Genomic DNA, 20,426 nt, shown 5'->3' on the forward strand with positions numbered 1-20,426 from the left:
CAGTTTAACAAATTCGTTGTGCTAACACATTATACATTTTAATAACATCGCAAGAATATATTATTCACAATTTTATTGGTAGGACCCCGAAAAGTTAATTGCCCTGCCCCCCACCCCCAACCTTAAACTATCTCTGATTGAAATACAAATTCATATAACAAATCATATTAAAACAAATGTTAAAACCATTTTATTTTGATCTCTAAAAACAAAAATCACTTGTGACGCTGTTGTGTGGCTGTACAAGATAAATTCGTTCTGAAAATTTCCGTTAAAGCCGGTGGTCCCAAGTTCAGTCCTCATGCACCCCCAGCAGCTCATGTTTTCAGGATTTCTTTAATCAGACACAGGTGGCTCAGTCTACTTGGCTAGGTCCATAATTATCACAGCTGTTTCCACAGACTGAAATTGTGGAAGAGTGTATGAAGCAACTGTATATGTGTGTACTGTTGCAGATGGTATTGCAAAGTAAATGTACACACCATCGGATATCCTGACGTCCCTGAACAGCCCGGTACATAACCAGTGGGGTGGTTTATTTAGCAGTAACTGGAATGTACAACCGTACACACAATTATGCATGTAACAGAGTGTCAGCATGGAGCGCAGCATACACACCACCAGCCAGTGACTGTATGTTGGAACCAGTGCAGGATACAAATATGCTGTGGAAGCAGTATATAACAGGGTCTCACTGAGCTAAGTGGAACACATCTGTGTTACGCTGCGGTGCTCTAACACAGTAACAAGAGAGCAATGTACATACTCAGATGTTCAGGTTTTGGTTATATTGATTAGGGAAGGAAGGAAGCCTCCCTAAAGGACCCAATATGAGACTGCGCAGTAACGCTCTCCTGGCTTCAGCAGCAATCTTATGGCCTAATGAACTATGATCATATTTATAACCATAATGAGGCTAATTAAGATTTGGGAGCAAAGCAGAAAAAAAAGGAAATTTACACTTTTGTGGTTCTGCAGGCGGCAAAGTTTATAATGTTCAGAGAGGTTTAGGGGCCTATTAAGCTTTTTTCGTTTCATAAAATTATGTAGAAACTGCAGTTTGTGCATAACTTTATGAATTGTTGCTATGTACTACTAACCTAATGCAGGACATTTCACAGAAATCTCCTGCAGAAGTCTAATTAATGCTGCAGACTGCAGTTTCCATTATTATCAATGGGGACTACGGTCTGTCTCTTATGTACAGAACTCCCAAAATCTTCAGATGGTGTAAGCCACTTTAATCCAAAGGAGGCCTTACTTCCAGTAAAGAGATCTTCCAATCCCTCTCCTGCGGCTTAGAATGCCAGAGTCGGAATCCTGACACCTGCCAGAATCCCGGCACCATCATCCCAAATGCCGGAATCCGGAAGGTAAGTAGCGGGGTTGGGGAGAGGATTAGGTAGAGTGCAGGGAGAGGGAGTTTAAGTTTAGGCACTAGGGGGGAGGTTAGGTTCAGGCACAGGGGAGGGAGGGTTAGGGTAGGAGGGGGGAGGGTTAGGATGCCGACTGACAGGTGTCAGTATCCTAACCCTGTCGGGATGCTGGCATCGGTATTTTGATCGCCTGGATCCTGAGCTCTGACATCCTATACGCATCCCTTATAATCTTAACATGCAAAATAAGTGTGGTATTCTCTGTCCTTATGAAGTGTTACTACATTAAGGGGCTGATTCAGCTGCGTGCAATGATGAACACAGATTCCCAGTTATCGGGAATCTGCGCATGCGCAGGACCCAATCTGCAAGTGTGCACAATGGGTCCTGCGTAATCGCATGCAGCCCCTTCGATGCATATTCCTGATTGACAGACAGGCATTTAAGGGGCAGGACAGGAGAGGCCGGTGTTCCTGGAAACTAGGGTGTCTCCGCCCTGTTTTCTGTGATATCATAATATTACACAGGGAAAGAAAGAAAAAGGAGTTGCAGCATAAAGCTGTGAATTATTTAATATTGGCAGCTTTCTATTTAGTCATTCTGGTATATGATTTATTGCACATAGCATCTAGGTGCAAACTACTTATTACTACTGTTAGCCTGTAATTACAGTCTATATGTAGACTATAATTAAGGGTTTTTACTTGTAATACTTGTTTTTGACTCTGGGGGCACCACTAACTGACCAGACATATCACCCATCCCTAGAATCGAAAAGGTGTTGCTTGAGTTTATGTGAATGCCTTTGTTTGTACAGTTAGTATAATTGAGTTACTCCGCACTATCATATTCTCATCCGTATATTATTCTGTTCATCCATTTCCTGTGTGGCCTTTCATTTCTCCCGTTTGTGCATTAAGATCATATAGAGTAATATGATTGTATTATGTTCATATGCAGTGGATATGTAACACCAGCTAATATGACTTGCAGTCCTCTACTGTCCAGTCCGCACAATAGGCAGACTATATAAAAAAAAACACATCATAGTCCCATACAAGAAATGCTTGGAAGATAATGCATATAAGAACACCTGTTTGGTTGTTTTTATATTAAAGCCTTTATCACCAATTACTAATGATGGGTACACACTGTGCAGTAAATCTCATCTACCTGTGTGAACGAACAATTGATCGACCCATATGCTGGCCACTGGAACCACCGGCAATGACGTCAACACTTGTCCCTCTGGGCAGACATATCGGTCGGTATATTGTAAGTGTATATGCACAGGCACATACTTACCAAATCGGCCGAAGCGCAATCAAAGGATGAATTTATTTCCAGCGGTTATCTGAAATTCATCAAGCCATTACTGCAACTTTTCCTGGCAAATTTTGTTTTCACTTGAAAAATATTCCTGAAGTGTATACATCTTGTTTCACCTTTACCTAAACAGCAGCACAGTTGAGAATTTGTTTCAAATTCAGTATATTTTTTATGCTCATAACCTGGTCATTTAGTGTAACAATAGTAGTTGGATTAGGTAATAAATACTCAACTTTATATAATAATTTGCATGAGATAGGATGACATTAGCAAAAATAAACGCAAGTCTTTTTCTTCATCTCTGAAACATAACCCTCTACCATTATGTTGCTTTAAAATTGCTCTGTAAAGGTATCATTTCTCCCTTAAATTTGTTTCCATTCAAGTGCATTGATATTAATCTGTCAGTTTGCGCTCTCTCCCTTGTCATTTCTTGCCTGTTTTGGTAAGACGTGTATTATTATTTGATTTCAAAGGCCATTTTCTTGAAAGTGCTGTAATAAATAGCACACACATCCCAAGCTGTCAGACTGCATTGTGTCCCTGTATATTATTACTAGTTGCAGGCCTTGAGAATCTTGTTCTGACAAACACAATCATTTTGTCTTATCAAATGCTTGAGATTCTATTATTTTTTGTTATATTCTATACATGAAATAAGGCTACTTTTCCAAAATAGTAATACAGGTTGAGTCTCCCATATCCAAATATTCCAAAATACGGAATATTCCGAAATACAGATTTTTTTTGGCATTACTGAGATAATGAAACCTTTGATTTTTGATGGTTCAATGTACATAAACTTTGTCTAAGGCACAATTATTAAAAATATTATATTAAATTACCTTCAGGATGTGTGTATAGGGTGTATATGAAACATAACTGAATTTTATATATGTACACAAACTTTGTTTGAGCCACAAAATTATTGAAATTATTGTATAAAATTACCTGCAGACTGTGTGTATAAGGTGTATATAACACATAAATGCATTCTGTGTATATTTGTTTCCCATTCCCAAGATATTTCATTATGATATGCAAATATTCCAAAATATGGAATATTCAGTTATCCAAAATACCCCTGGTCCCAAGCATTTTGGATATCGGAGACTCAACCTCTATATTATTATTTATATTTCCATGCAGTATCTGAAACAACGAGCAAAGCTAATCTGTGGTCTCAGTTATTATAAAACAGAATTTGGTGGAAGTACTGTAGGTCGTTTGAGGATACATGAAACTAGGTTTATTTTAGCTTGGAGCTTGAAGCACAGAAGAATAACAAACAAATCACTTTTCAGTCAACAAATGGGACAAAAAAGTTTTCTAGTCGCTTTGGGCTCCGCAGTGAGGATTGGTGTACAAGACAACAGATACAGGATTGTCATCAAAACAAAACCGCATTGTCTGCCTAAAACTGACTAAAGTCCTCCACAATTATATTTTCCATTCATTATTAAACACTTTTGAGCAAAGTGCTGCTTGGGGAAGGCTAGAAGATATAGACAAATCATTAATACAAGACTGAGCTCCAAGAAGTGGTAAACCTCTAAATTCATTCATCACCTTTAAAACCTGTTTTTGTTTTTCGTTTGTTTTGACCAAATCACCCCTCCCTGTAATGGGCAGGTTGTGTGCCAATCTGTTTTACTGCTGTTTTATTGTCCTGTGTTTAAAATAGTTCTATTTCTATGTTCTCTATATCTCATACCTTTCTTCTATAACAGGCCTGGCCAACATGTGGCTCGCCAGCTGTTGTGAAACAACGAGTCCCAGCATGCTTTACCAGCTGATCGGAGGAAGGCGATTCTGGGACTTGTAGTTCTATAAAATATCAGTGATACTATTTATTTATTAAAAGGTTCTTATATAGTGCTTACATATTATGCAATGCTTAAATCAGTATATTTAGTCATTCACATTAACACTTGCCCAAGTAGAGCTTACAACGGAATACATATGGGATGCCTGCGTTCAGGATCCCTATGGCCAGAATCCAGACGCTGGTATCCCGACAGGGTTAGAATACCGACACTGGTCGGTAGGTATTCTAACCCTCTCCCTACCCTAACTCTCCCTCCCCAGTGCCTGTACCTAACCACCCCCCCAGCGCCTAAATTTAATCTCTCCCTCCCCGCACCCTAAACCTATCCCTGTCCCATTACTGCCTAACCCTCCCCCTAATCCCAGTATTTGCCTTCAGGATCCCGGCGATCAGGATGCCATTGCGGGTATTCCCCAAAAAAGTTTGACTTGTCAAAGTAGCCGCCTTTTTCAGATTAACCGCCAAACACACTTGTGACATTCTTTCTACAATGGAAATCGAATATTGCAGAAGGTTACAGTAGTGACTGTGGCATCTCAGCGGTCACAATCCCCACAGATTCTGACTGTGAGAGTTAGTATTAGGGTTAGGCACTATGGGTTAGGCTGCGGGAGGGGGCGGTTAGGGTTAGGCTACGAGAAGGTCGGGTTAGGGTTAGGCTACGAGAAGGGCGGGTTAGGGTTAGGCTGCGGGAGGGGTGGGTTCGGGTTAGGATTGGGGTTAGAATACCTTCTAAAATCAGTCGGGATTTTGACCATCAAGATGCCACTGTCAGTATTCTGACGTCCAGATCCCGTACCCAACTTGCACTGCAGACTGTGCTGACCATTCCATGATTTGAAATCTGCCGTCTAGTTCTTTTTTGTTTTAAGGTAATTTGACATAGCCTGGAGGTATGTTTTAGGTTATTTTCTTGCTGTAGGATGAATCCTTGACCAACTAGGCTTAGACCAGAGGGTTTTGCAAGGTGCCAGAAAATACTGTGGTAGTCCTTTTGGTTCAGAGGGCCAGTCACTCTGTGCAAGTCGCTGACTTGATATACAGCAAAAGAGCCCCAAACCATCATGCTTCTTTCTCCATGTCTGACAGTTTGGGGCTGATTCATTTAGCCGCGAGACAACACACCCCATGAGTAAGTGTGGCTACAAATAAATGTTAGGTGAGATCGGGTCACACAACGGCAACTGGCGCCGCCCCTAATTGCTAATTGAATCGACCCCTTGGTGTTACAGGGGTTTATCTACTAAGCAGTGGCTTGTAAAAACCCACATTTAAGAAGGCAATAATTTTAATAACAAAAATGTCTGGTGTTTTGCTAGTAAAAGCATTGCCCTTTTAAATTTTGCGCTTAAAAATTTTGGTAAGCCGTGGATTTATAAACTGATCATACTTTCACTTTTTCGACGGTAGTACATGATATGTGGTCCTTCCATTCTTAAGTAGTTCACTGGCAGTGCCTCATGCCCAGACAAGGCACTTTTTTTATTGCAACAGAACAGCGGTACATTTTTTACCCATTACTGTACTAGTTTTTTTTTTTAACCCTCAGCAGTTTACCGCTTACCTTTGTACCATTTCTGGATTTAAATTGCTTAAATGTCAATAAAAACTGGAAAAAATGCAGGTGTCCTAAACCTATTGACCTATAGTGTAAATATCTTCAGTTTGAAAATGTTATGAAATTTAAGTTTATTTGTGATAACTCCCTTTATAAAAGGAAGTTTTAATTGACCTTTACCTTACACAGTGCACAATATAAACAGATTTACTGATCTGCATATGGCGAAATACAACAGTTTCTGCATTTTTTAACAGTATTAACACAACAATGACACAGAGATGAATCTTTGGGGAAAGTTAGCAGCTGGGAGTGATGGTAAAATGTAAAGCTGGCCACACACTAGACCAACTTACATCCAACCAGCCAACTTGTTGATTGGTTGGAATGAAAATCTGGTAATGTATGGGAGTAAATGATGATCAGCAATTTGCTCCTAAATGCCAGAAAACAGATGAAAATGGTCGTTCAGACTAGTTTGTTAAGTGTTTGATCTAAACAATTTGTTCAAACAACACTTTTTGTCATTTTCCAGCGTTTGGGAGAAAATTGCTGATTGTCATTTGCTTTCATACCTTAGCAGATTTTCATTCCAACCAATCAACTAGTTGGCTGGTTGGACAGATAATCTTTACATGTGTGGCCAGCTTTAGGCTAGTCTGACCATCAGATATTCTATATGCATCTCATTGCTAACTCATGTGGAGGCCTGCTTATCAATTTATCACCCGTTTTTCGGGGGGTACTTGCAAATAAGTATCCCCTGAATGTATCTACAGTGGACGGCAGCCGATATTTGATCCCCGGGTTTTGTTTGCAAAAGCAGTCCCCATAGAAACCTATGGTGGCTGCTTTGTTGGTGAATTTACAAAGCACCTTGGCCTCGGTAGCTAATGCCATCTGAAGATCCGGCAGGGGGCAGTCAGAATGCATAGCGGGGGGCCATTACCCGACATTAAGGGCAGAGCTGGGGGCGTGACCACATGATTGAGTCATCGTGCCCCCGCTACACAATGCCGAGATTACCAGTATTGTGAAGCAGGGAGCGGGACCAGGATGAGGTGATTCAGCACAAATCTCGTCATCGGCACCCCCATGCTGAAGTAGACAGTCATATGTGGTACAAATACTAGTATCTGTGCATAGTTTAAATATTTTGCAGTGAGGAGCTTTGTTGGTTGTTTGTTTTTTGAGGGAGAAGTAGTAGTTAGAAATTTTACACTAATGTTTTTGTCCTGTTATTCACCAGGTCACTAGGTAGTGTGGCCAGTTCTCCGCCCTTCCTCACTGCGAACATGTCGTCCTGTATGTGCATCGCAGTGGGGGGAGCTGTTGGGTGAGCCCATGCTCCCACTGCACATAACAGAGAAGGGACAGACCATCCATGATTACTATATAGATACTACATGAGTTTAAATGCTATCGTGCCGTACAGTGCTATAGGCATAATGGTAACGCAGAGTGGACAAGGGGCCGATTCAACACTTATGTAACCTGTCACTTCCCTAGGAACTAGTTAGGTCACTAAGGCCATGGTTATTGCATTATGTGGACCTCAGTAAGAGCACTTGTCCCAGATGATTTGGATACTCTTCTGCCCACCGAATGAAAAGTTTCACCACAACATTGTTGTTTAACACGTTTATGGTTGTGTAAGCTTTTATTGGCCATATTGTTAGTGATCTGCATAGCAATATATCTGTTGGTTTTGCAGAATATGAAATAAAAGAAAGATGGCAGGAAAAAGAATTTCTATACTACATCATATCATTTTATTCTTTAAGTACTCCCAATTGCAGAAGTAAGATCAAATTGCGATGCATAAATTCATTGTACTGCAAACAGCAGATTAATGTATGCTTTTTAATTTAGAGAATATATACAGCACATACAGCCTTAATAAGAAAATAACGTGAAGTGTTGTAGTCAAGATGCATTGCTTTTCTAACCCGCTAAAGCAGTTTTTATTATCTCTTACAGCCTCCTATTGTCGTACCTCACAGGATCCACTCTACAAGTCGCAGTGTGAGAGAAGAGAAGACACGCTCAGAAATTAACTGTAAGGATCTAGGCATGCTCCTTCTACTCTTGTATCACTCACGTTTTATTACCCCCCGGCACATGTTTGCACCCTTATACGTGTCTTATCAGCTTCCATAGCTGCTTATTTCCCCTCCCTGGCTTTCATGGATGATTATATATAGTCGTCCCTGCCCAAATTGTGCTGCCCAATCACTGATCCTCCTCATCCTTTCCCATTCCTCTCTGTGCGGTAACAAAGGACCGATTAGCTGAGAATTTAATCTTCACATGACTAAACTGGAGGGCAAGAGATACACTTATGTGGTGTTTACAATTTCCTGCCTATTGATTTACATTGTCCTGCAAGGCACATGGGATCCATTGTCCTGGATGTCTGGAACTGGGAGTTTTGCAGATAAGGGTTTATATTCTGTAATTTGGAGCCGGAACCATATAAAACTATCTGCAAAGATTACCCATGCCCTGGCATTATGAACACTCACTCAACCATGTCACTGTGTATGACATTAGCAGTTTTGTATGTATGTATATATATATATATATATATATATATATATATATGTGTTGAGTCTCCCATATCCAAAATGCTTGGGACCAGGGGTATTCTGGATATCGGAATATTCCGTATTTTGGAATAATTGCATATTATAATGAAATGTCTTGGAAATGGGACCCAAATATACACACAGAATGCATTTATGTGTTATATACACCTTATACACACAGCCTGCAGGTCATTTTAGACAATTTTTTTTTATAATTTTGTGCCTCAAAAAAAGTTTGTGTACATACATGAAATTCATTTATGTTTCATATACACCTTAAACACACAGCCTGAAGGTTATTTTATACAATCTTTTTAATAATTTGTGCCTTAGACAAAGTTTATGTACATTAAACCATCAAAAATCAAAGGTTTCATTATCTCAGTCATGCTGAAAATATTCCGTATTTCGGAATATTCCGTATTTCGGAATATTTGGATATGGGAGACTCAACCTGTATATATATATATTATATATGTGTGTGTGTGTGTGTGTGTGTATGTGTATATATATATATATATATATATATAATCATAATGTGTGTGTGTTTATTTTACCACTACGTTATGTTATCATGTGTTGTTCAATATTTGGGAGACTTAGCTTATTTATGTGCTTTGGAGTTACAATAATAAAAATGAAACAGGAGGATTTCCACGTGTACATGTACTAGAAGCTGGTTATAGCATATGGTGTTGTAGAAGACTTGTTGCTAATTGAATCTTTGAAATATGTATTTCAATTAAAAGGCAACAATGCAGCAGAATAGAATGGATAACCGTTATTATATGTTTCCTTTTCTCTTATAGTTGGCCAAGTAAAGTTTGATCCGCCAATGAGGAAAGAGACTGAGCCACATCATGATCTGGTTAGTAGTTTCGGGTTCCATGTTGACTTTGACATAAGATATTTCTAAGGGCATCCACGATTGATTTGTACTCTAACACCACATTGACAATGATGTTAAGGACACCACTGGCACCTTCCAGGTGTACAGTTGTTATTCTCATATATATTGACCATAAGATGTATATTTGTATTGATGTGTGAAAATGCTGCAATGCTGCAAAGCCTTGTATACACCATGCAGAATACTATTCTCTGCACACTTTCTTTTTAAAATATATTTTCTAGTCTTATTTAGCTTCTGCTTTTTTCCCCTTTTTGTTCTCTTGAAAGATCCTGCATGTGGCAAATGCTTAAAAGGAAGGTCAGACAGAATGCATTGATTTTACTAATGCTTCTTGGGTTCAACTAACCTTTTTAGTCTATCCCAGAGAATGCGTCTGTGGTTCTGATTGCAATTGCGCTACATACAAGTATTTAATACTTGAGCAATTAAAATGAATTCAAGAGTGTCTGCAGTTCTTCCACTAGCACCGTTGTTTGCCATCGCCACTAACAAAATGCTGTTCTATTATGCGATGATATACACGTCTGATACACAGCCAGCAAATAGCAGCACGGTGTAAGTGTGTCCCAGCCAGCCGCATGGTTTTGTTTTTCTTTGCAGCCTGCAAGTGATTTTCCCTCTTGTGTATGTGCAGCTTTCAGTATCAATGTAAATAACTTGGGCATTTGTCTGCTAAACAGCTCGACAGGGACGATTTTTTGGACAGTGCAGAAGAAATATACTACACTGCAAGATCTAATCTGGTATATTACTTTTCTTTGTCATCTTTACACTTTCAAAGATATTTTTATGTTGTTCTGCTGTTATTCTGAATCCATAAGTATGCAGAGTACAGGTGTGCCTATTCTGTGCTTTAGGTACCCTGATTCCTATACACAGGGGCTAAATAACAGACTGTAGGTGATCCTCTACAAGTCATATAAAGAGGTATCATGTATCTAACCAGATTAGAGGAATTAGCATATTTATTCAAGCAAGTACATTTTAGCTATTTATCATATAGCACAAATAAAGACCCATGTATCAGATAGCATGTGAGTCTATAATTATTTAATAATTTTTAATATAGCACTCACATATTTACGCAACACTTTAGAGAGAACATTTAGGGGCATATTTACTAAGCAATGGATTTATAAAACCCTCAAGCCTAATATTGCATTTACTGTTATTGCCCTTTTAAATATGGCAGGAAAAATCAATGTTTGTGTAATTCCACTGCTTAGAATATATCAGAGCCGTAACAAGGGCTCTGAGCGCCCTGGTCCAGTCCCCCCCTCCCCCTTTTGTGTCATGACGTTGCGTATAAGCCCTTTGCGTCTGGACATCGCGCTTAAGGCGGGTGGGGCCACCAGCACCCGGAACTACTGCAGTGCCCGGGGTGTTTTCAAGTCGCTCCGGGCAGCTGTAATTATGGCTGGGTGCCTGCCTGTTGCAGCGATACTGGCTACAGAATGCCGTTCCAGGCACCCTGCAGCAGGGGCTGTGGGGTGGTGATGGTGCTGCCCACAAAGCCCTGCGCTCTGTGCGGTCGCACAACCCTAGTTATGGCCCTGGTAAATATGGCCCTTAGTCATTCACATCAGTCCCTGTTAGAGTATATACAGTATATTGTACACTCCACTCAAACACATGGACACAGCAGGGTTGTATTTAGATTGTGGGAGGAGACCTACGCAAACACAGGCAAAACGTACAAACTCCACACAGATCAGGCCCTGGTTGAAACATTACATAATTACATCACTGTAGCCTGCATATCACTACTGTATACAACATACTAGGAGAACTGTCTGAGTTACTCTAAAGTGGAATTTAGATTATTACAGAAATTTGGTTCCAGAAACATATTTAGAAATACCCAAACTACTTAAATAATTCATCCAAAATAGAACTGTAACATTAAACTCCCACCTCATCTTTATAATACAACCTTTCCATTCCATCCCCTATATAAATAAGGTAGCCTGATTCCGTACCCTCTCAAGTTTTCCTATTTCCTTTTAGTAAAGGTGCGTACACGCGGTACGATTAAAATGGACGGTATTAATGATAACGATATCGATCATATTGTTATCCTTCATATTGTCCATTTTTCGGTGCCCAACAACCAGCAATGCGTGGGCACGTATGGTCGATATCACTATCGACCATCACCCGTGCATGCAGGCCAACCTGGTCGATATTGACCAGGTTACTATAGGGACCTGCGATCAACGATCATCCAGCACACCACCTACTCACCAACGACTATAACGACCTGCGATCAACGATCGCGGGTAGTTATAGTCGTTTGCGAGTAGGTGGTGTGCTGGATTATTGATATCGATCGTCCAGCACACCCGGGATATCGAACAAAGATATTGTTATCGTTGTCGATCGTCCAGTCTGTATGCACCATAAGATGCCAAAAACTTTACCCCATATTCCAGATGTGGTCTAACTAGTGATTTATACAAAAGGAGACCCCTTATTAAAGAAAAACACTAAAACTAAGATTGATATGAGATTAATACACATTTACAGCTCAGTTTTACTGTGACTCAAAAAGCTTTGGGGTAGAATAAAAGACTGTACAGAGGCAATTGTAGTGTGCACAGGAATGGGTTTTCCGGTCTGTTTGTACATTTTCCGGTCTGATTGTAGTTACATGGTATCAGTGTACATAGTGCCCCGACTCCCTTCACTTCTCTCTCCTGTCTTCAATACACTTTCTGTTTAGCAGTGTACAAATGTATTTTAGTGCCTGTACCTGACAGCTTACAGACTAGCAGTCCTGAGAAACACTGCCTGTACCTGACAGCTTACAGACTAGCAGTCCTGAGAAACACTGCCTGTACCTGACAGCTTACAGACTATAGGCCCTGAGAAACACTGCCTGTACCTGACAGTTTACAGACTAGCAGTCCTGAGAAACACTGCCTGTACGTGACAGTTTACAGACTAGCAGTCCTGAGAAACACTGCCTGTACCTGACAGCTTACAGACTAGCAGTCCTGAGAAACACTGCCTGTACCTGACAGCTTACAGACTAGCAGTCCTGAGAAACACTGCCTGTACATGACAACTTACAGACTAGCAGTCCTGAGAAACACTGCCTGTACCTGACAGTTTACAGACTATAGGTCCTGAGAAACACTGCCTGTACCTGACAGTTTACAGACTAGCAGTCCTTAGAAACACTGCCTGTACCTGACAGCTTACAGACTATAGGTCCTGAGAAACACTGCCTGTACCTGACAGCTTACAGACTAGCAGTCCTGAGAAACACTGCCTGTACCTGACAGCTTACAGACTAGCAGTCCTGAGAAACTCTGCCTGTACCTGACAGCTTACAGACTAGCAGTCCTTAGAAACACTGCCTGTACCTGACAGTTTACAGACTATAGGTCCTGAGAAACGCTGCCTGTACCTGACAGTTTACAGACTAGCAGTCCTTAGAAACACTGCCTGTACCTGACAGCTTACAGACTAGCAGTCCTTAGAAACACTGCCTGTACCTGACAGCTTACAGACTAGCAGTCCTTAGAAACACTGCCTGTACCTGACAGCTTACAGACTAGCAGTCCTGAGAAACACTGCCTGTACCTGACAGCTTACAGACTATAGGCCCTGAGAAACACTGCCTCTACCTGACAGTTTACAGACTAGCAGTCCTGAGAAACACTGCCTGTACGTGACAGTTTACAGACTAGCAGTCCTGAGAAACACTGCCTGTACCTGACAGCTTACAGACTAGCAGTCCTGAGAAACACTGCCTGTACCTGACAGCTTACAGACTATAGGTCCTTAGAAACACTGCCTGTACCTGACAGCTTACAGACTAGCAGTCCTGAGAAACACTGCCTGTACCTGACAGCTTACAGACTAGCAGTCCTGAGAAACACTGCCTGTACCTGACAGCTTACAGACTAGCAGTCCTGAGAAACACTGCCTGTACATGACAACTTACAGACTAGCAGTCCTGAGAAACACTGCCTGTACCTGACAGCTTACAGACTATAGGTCCTGAGAAACACTGCCTGTACATGACAGTTTACAGACTAGCAGTCCTTAGAAACACTGCCTGTACCTGACAGTTTACAGACTAGCAGTCCTTAGAAACACTGCCTGTACCTGACAGCTTACAGACTATAGGTCCTGAGAAACACTGCCTGTACCTGACAGCTTACAGACTAGCAGTCCTGAGAAACACTGCCTGTACCTGACAGCTTACAGACTAGCAGTCCTGAGAAACACTGCCTGTACTTGACAGCTTACAGACTAGCAGTCCTTAGAAACACTGCCTGTACCTGACAGCTTACAGACTATAGGTCCTTAGAAACACTGCCTGTACCTGACAGTTTACAGACTAGCAGTCCTTAGAAACACTGCCTGTACCTGACAGCTTACAGACTAGCAGTCCTTAGAAACACTGCCTGTACCTGACAGCTTACAGACTAGCAGTCCTTAGAAACACTGCCTGTACCTGACAGCTTACAGACTAGCAGTCCTTAGAAACACTGCTTGCTGTATGTCTTTGTCGAATCTTGAATCTGATTTTTCACTGCAGATAGTAATGGGCAATATTGATAGATTTGGAGTTTAAAAAACATGTGGGTGATAGCAATCTTTGAATAGCAGCTGATGAATCGATAGAGGTTTAACCTAACCATAAATTACAACCAGAGCTGGATTAAGGTGCCATGGGGTACTGGTTTGGGCTACCTTCCCTCCTCCCTTTGTCAAGTTAAAAAATAGTTTGAACAATCTTGGCCCCTTGGTGTCCCGTGGGCTCTAGGTGGAATAGGTTGCCTAATGGATGATCCTGCTCTACCTACAACTGAAATAATAAATGTGTTAATAACCAGTAACTGTGTGGTTACTAACAACCTAGGCATGTCATTGTCAATTATTGGGTAATTGAATGTGTATGTGTTATTAACATATGTCTGTTCTTTGATGTAATTGCGCTTTTTCAGTTTTGTTCTGCATCTTTCAGTGTTTTTGTCTTTGGTATAGCTTGCTGACATATACCTCTGGTTAAAGCATATGGAAAACCACTATTCAAGAGCATTGTTGCATAATGGTTTCTGGGTGACTAAAAGCTATGATCTGCTTGATAAACTTCAGCTTGTATTTCTATTGTATAATTAATCTTTCACTAAAGACATTATAGGCTGATATTTTCAAATACTTTTAATGTACTGTAGGTAAAAATAAATAATAATAAGTAGGACATAGTAGCTGATAAAATATTTGAATATATTAGGCACTGGGGGGAGGGTTAGGTTTAGGCTGCAGGGAGTGAGGGGTAGAGTTAGGATACTTACCGACAGGTGTTTGTATTCTTACCCTATCGGGATTCTGACTGCCGGGACCCCGACTCCAGCATCCCGTACCCAACCCTCTCAGACTTAGGACCTGATTCTGAGTCACGCGCAGCGACATATGTGGCTGCATCTACCATTTTTTAATTGACCAGTGTCACATTCAGCTCTATTCCTAGACAGTAAATTCTGCAAGATTTATAACTATAAACACAATGTGGAATGGCATTCCGTATAAAGAAATTCGCACCTTCATAAGATGGCCTGTGTATGCCACAAAACTCTATTTGCTTGAAATTTTGCCACAGTTTTACCGATTTTTCTATATAGGTATAGGATCTAGTATCCAGCATTCTTGGAACTTAAGGACCTCTGAGTCTGAACCCTAAAATGTAACTTTGCAGATTTGAATCAGGAAGGTGAAATTGTTAATTTGACGTTCTGCTGCAGCTCTGTAAAGTATTACCTCTCCTCGCGTAAAAGTCACTCTCACGTCTGTAGGATAGTACCCCAATGAGAACTCATACAGGTCAACAATCTAAGACTACAGTCATTTGAATTGTTGGGACATCACTAGCCCCATCCTATGATAGAGAACAAGGAGACTATATGTACTTTTGTATAAACACATCAGCTATATCATGTACCAGCATTTGCCCGCAGCTTCGCTCGCGTGGTTGTCTGTTATTGCTCAGCGGAGCTTATTTTACAAACACAGTAGTGGCATCTAATATTGTTATGTACATTTGATATGTAGTATTTGTCTTGGTACGCCATTGACTGGATTGATATGTATACTGCAACTTCATGAGTCAAGATAAGCTGCCCGATTAGTGCTTAATGTATAGTTGAATTTTCCTGTGAAATAGATCTTGAGATATATATATCTATGTATTTATATATGCATACATGTATAACTGTTTGCATTTGAGGTGTGTAATATATGTATATATTGTATATATTTATATTCATATAGTCATTTTGGCTTCATAGTTCATAAACAGTCCCTAAAAGTATATTTGTCCTTAAAAAAAAGAAATTTATATATATATATATATGTTTAGCCATTTTTAGCTTGAGGAGCCTGCACACTGCATGCGCCGAGTGTCAAGCATCTGGTTTTTCCTTTATTGCTCCTCTCCCTGATGTCACATTGAGATAATACATACCTCCGTTTCTTTCTAGGCAAATAAGCTATACAATATTAAAAACGCAATTCAAATTCATCCCGTAGTTTTTGGGTGATGCCGTAACGAACAGACCGAAATTCAGGAAAAACATATTTTTGTCTCCATAGCTCATACACAGTCCCAAGGAGTACATTTCTCTAAAAAAAAAATGTCTATGTACAGACACAACCATTACAACTTTATTAGAAGTACAGATATTGTTCAGTTCATGTCAAATAGAGGCTTTACATGGTCTTTAAAGTGGTGTCAAGAACCAAGGTAGTCACATTTTAGAACATCACTATATGGCATTGTAGTTGTTTTTGGGACATGTATACAGTGAAAACACAGTGTGTGTGGCTAGCGCAAGTGTTTCCTTGGTAGCTTTTTTTTCTCTGTATTTTAAGCCCCATGCCTAAAACATATACAGTGATGGCCCCTGACTTCAGCACTGCTTCTAGTGTCCTCCTCATAAAATTGTGTGGCAATGCTCCATATAGTGACTGTAAGATAAGTCACTTAGGGATCCTGTTAGTGTGCATTAGTAGCAGCAAATTTGCCTTCTCCGATATTTCTTTTTTTAATCTTTCTGCTTTTTGAAATACACTTGTCTGGATACAGGATCCCAAACTTTTGTGCAATGATTCACATTACTTACTGCTCTGTTGGGCTTTCAATAGGGTTCATTTTTGTCACAAGCTAATTAACCCTTTTGACTGGTTGTGGTAGGAAACTGGAGCAACCAGAGGAAATGCACAGAGATTTGCAAAGGAAATCATACAAACTCAACACACAAAAGGCTCTGGTCGGAATTGAACCCATTACCCTAGCATGGTACAATGCTACTACTATACCAGGGCACTGTTTAGTGTCAGAATAAAGTCTGCTTCTATGATGCTTGTCTCTGGGGAATACATATACATTACTGTATATCTTTATTAAGTATCGTCTTCTGCAGAAGTCTTATTTATAGTTGATGCAGCCTGTCTTGCATTCCCTTGATACCACTTTAAGCAGCACTGACAGATGTCATCTTCATGAAAATGTCACATAAGATGTGATTCTCGGGGTGGCAGCTGAACAACCTCTCACATTTGCAGGATTTTTCTTTTCCCCTTGTTATTTTCACTGGCTGGGTCCTTGAATTAAATTGTGACAAACAGCCTAAGTCTCAGAGACAGATTTGGGTTTGCTCCTAAAAAACATTTAACTTTTCCTAGCTGGGACAAAATGGCCAGCGGGCTTTTGCGTGCACAGCACAGGTAATTGTGCCAGAGGCCTAGTGCAGAATAACAAGCAGGAATAAATTGCATCAGTTGAAGCCAAACACCATACGTTGATTAAGTGATTCGTGCCCACTGATCAAGAATTAATATGAACATATTAGACCTTAGAGGTATGTGCACTTGTCAGCTTGATTCTAGAATTGTTTCAGATACATTCTACTTGGACAATGATTATAACTAATAGAAAAGAGCAATTCAGTGATATGTGTGATAGATGAGATTGTCTTTAGTTTTTTGCTTACTCATGTAGTAATCAATCTGTCATGAAAAAGCTTTGCCTGTCTAATAGCCGAAGAGGAGTCTGATGGTAAAGTATGTATACTATCTAGGCCTAGATTATGACGATAGTTACCCAGTTGGCCAATGTTTTTATTACAGTGCATGTGTCTTAAGTTGCACGGTGCATGCCACCCAATGCCTCTGCAATGTCGCCTGCAAAGAGGATTTATATACAGAGTGATTGACAGTAAGGGACCATTTGTGGGTGGTAATGGAGGGATGGTAAAAAAAAACGTAAGCATGACGCAACCGTTTTATAGGAGTTTCGGATCCAGCGACTGCGTCTTTGTACGTAACTTCACTGGTGCCAGCATCTTAGTTTCTTCGGCATTCTGTGTAGCCATAGGGTACTCAGGAAGCCAATGATTGTCTGATCTGCGACCAATGCTGCGTCTTTTGTATGCAGGTGCTGCAACATTTTACGCAGCCGCTTGGGTTTGCAAAGCCACTGTGGGATTCTCAATTTTTCTCCCGGCGGCTGTGACATTTACATACAGTATTAACTAGTTTTGTCACATTGCATCTTTTGTACATCTTCTTTTCAGACTATGTCCTGCTTCATAAGTGGAGGAGCTGCACACTAGCCGTATCATGTATCTTACCATTTTATGTCATACTCTGCATCTTATAACAACTTACAGGTACACTTTGGGACATTTTAATAAGGGGGTACAGCTATATAGACCTCACGCCACTTTGTTAATGGAAATGTCTTAACATTAATCAGAGCCGTAACTAGACTTTTTGGTGCCCTGTGCCAGAGAGAGCATTGGTGCCCCCCCCAACAAAAATTTTTTTTAAAAAGGGACATAAGATTCTGCACCTGAAAAGGGCCATGGCCTCATGGAGGATGGCCAGGGAAGAGATAGGGGAGGCCAGGAGATGCTGGGGATAAAAGAAGAGGAAGCTACAAGTGAGAATGATGATAAATAGGAAAATTGACAGGTCCAAACAGCGCCCCCTGCCCTGCAGTGCCCTGTGCCATGGCACTGTTTGCACTACCCTAGTTACGGCCCTGACATTAATGTAGAACCCACTGCCTCTATTAGTATTAATAAAAGCAAGTAGCACAATATAGTAGCTCCAATGAGTGGCAATGTATCACTGTATCCGGTTTAAAGATCGACATTGTATAGATAGACACTCAAAAGGTCGACATGTACAAGAGGTCGATTTACATAGAGACTGCAAACACATTTCTGAGTCTTATTTTATGCGCAATTATATTTTATTGAACAATGTAATGTATAGAAGTGGGTTTTCTATATGTATCCTTGGTAAGCAGTAAGGCTAGAATGAGGCCCATGAAAGGCATGTGTTTTCCCATTCTACTATACCTTTTACATTGGGAATTTGTCGTTCAAAATTCTGTGCTTGACGCTGTCTTGTATTTTACGTTCATACAGTATAGGCTCATTTATCTTTCTAGGCATCCAAATTCTAGAATGATTTTCAGGGAACTTGTTTTCTCAGTCTCTGTCCCCCACTCCAATTTACAGATGTGTCCTTATTCATCTTTGCTGCAGTCGCACCAAACGGCCCCCTCGGCGTGCCAGGACCAGTGAGACTCTGCAAGCGTCTTTGTTGCATCTTTATTTTGCAGAAAAAGCATGTTAGTCGCAATGCGATGCAACAAGGACGCACCAGGAGACACTGATGATTTGATATGCGACACTTGTATATCTGTGTGCAACTTCAGGCTCATACACACTAGACGATAACGATATTGTTATCGTTCATAGCGTTCAATAACGTCCAGTGTGTATGCACAATATCGTTAACGATGCACGCTCCCACGGATCGTTAATGTCTGCCATCGCCTGAACTTGCAGGACAATCTGACGATATCGTTAGATTCTGCAAGTTCGGATATTTCTCAGGGTGACATCACTGAATGATATAGTTAACGATAATGTTTAGTGTGTATGCTCAATGTAGTTCCCGACATTGAGCCCGGAAGTTCAAGGGATAACGCTTAATGATATCGCTTATGGAGTATATCGTTAAGTGTTTATGAGCCTTGAGTCTCTGAATCTGTATACAAAGTGCTACGATGTAGCGATCGCAGCTTTTTTCATTCCAAGTTCCATTGTGGTTCATATACAGACTCAGGTTAACACAGATATACAAGTGTCACATATCAGCGTAATAAGCACAGTCTCCTGATCACAATGCATTACGATTTAGACACATTTTCATCTAAAAAAAGATGCCTGACTTTAGCAGAGTAGCACGGGACCTGGCGGCTCACTCACGCCAGGCAAGTCGTTCCGTGTGGCTTATTGAGACTAGATGTATGAGGACACATCTGTAAGTCCCAAAATATTTCACCATTATTGCGCTTTCAACAAATTTTCATTATATTAATCCAAGTTAAGTATTAAGTTTCTACCTTGACTTGATGCATTTTGTAAATCAGAACTATATTTCCAAGAAGTAAACATTTTTATGTGAATCTCTCTGTTGTTTACTGTATCTAAATGTTTTGCTCATGAAGATAATGTGTCCTTAATCTGCTAATTACTATGTTTGATTACTTTCATTGTGTAAAAATTTTATGTATTATTGTATTTTAATCACTACTGTTTAAACGCTAAACTATGTTTCAAAATAATGTCCACCCCCCTGTGACGGTTAAATGTGGCTATTGAAAATCGGCCGTGTATGAAGCCAAATGTTATGTGTTGTTTTTTTATCTGTTCAAATGTATTTTGTTATTTCACTTGCATAGGGATGTGTGTGTATATGTGTATGTGTGTGTGTATATATATATATCAATATCAAATATTTA

The 20,426-nt window shown here is 40.3% G+C and overlaps 1 protein-coding gene across 5 annotated transcripts in view; it reads left to right on the forward strand.

Moving 5' to 3' along the window:
* The window catches only part of MAP4K3 (mitogen-activated protein kinase kinase kinase kinase 3), a 317,828-nt gene that overhangs the window by 229,618 nt on the left and 67,784 nt on the right, over nt 1-20,426 (forward strand). For 3 of the 5 annotated variants that reach the window (XM_088477406.1, XM_088477407.1, XM_088477409.1), the window contains 3 exons: nt 8,072-8,150; nt 9,489-9,547; nt 10,273-10,335. In XM_088477406.1, the coding sequence (XP_088333532.1) occupies nt 8,072-8,150; nt 9,489-9,547; nt 10,273-10,335 (201 nt within the window). The remainder of the gene's footprint in view (nt 1-8,071; nt 8,151-9,488; nt 9,548-10,272; nt 10,336-20,426) is intronic. The other 2 variants (XM_088477408.1, XM_088477410.1) reach the window with 1 other exon arrangement.

This window comes from Taudactylus pleione, unplaced genomic scaffold, assembly GCF_031769625.1.
Source record: "Taudactylus pleione unplaced genomic scaffold, aTauple2 ptg000201l, whole genome shotgun sequence".
Taxonomy (NCBI): Eukaryota; Metazoa; Chordata; class Amphibia; order Anura; family Myobatrachidae; genus Taudactylus; species Taudactylus pleione.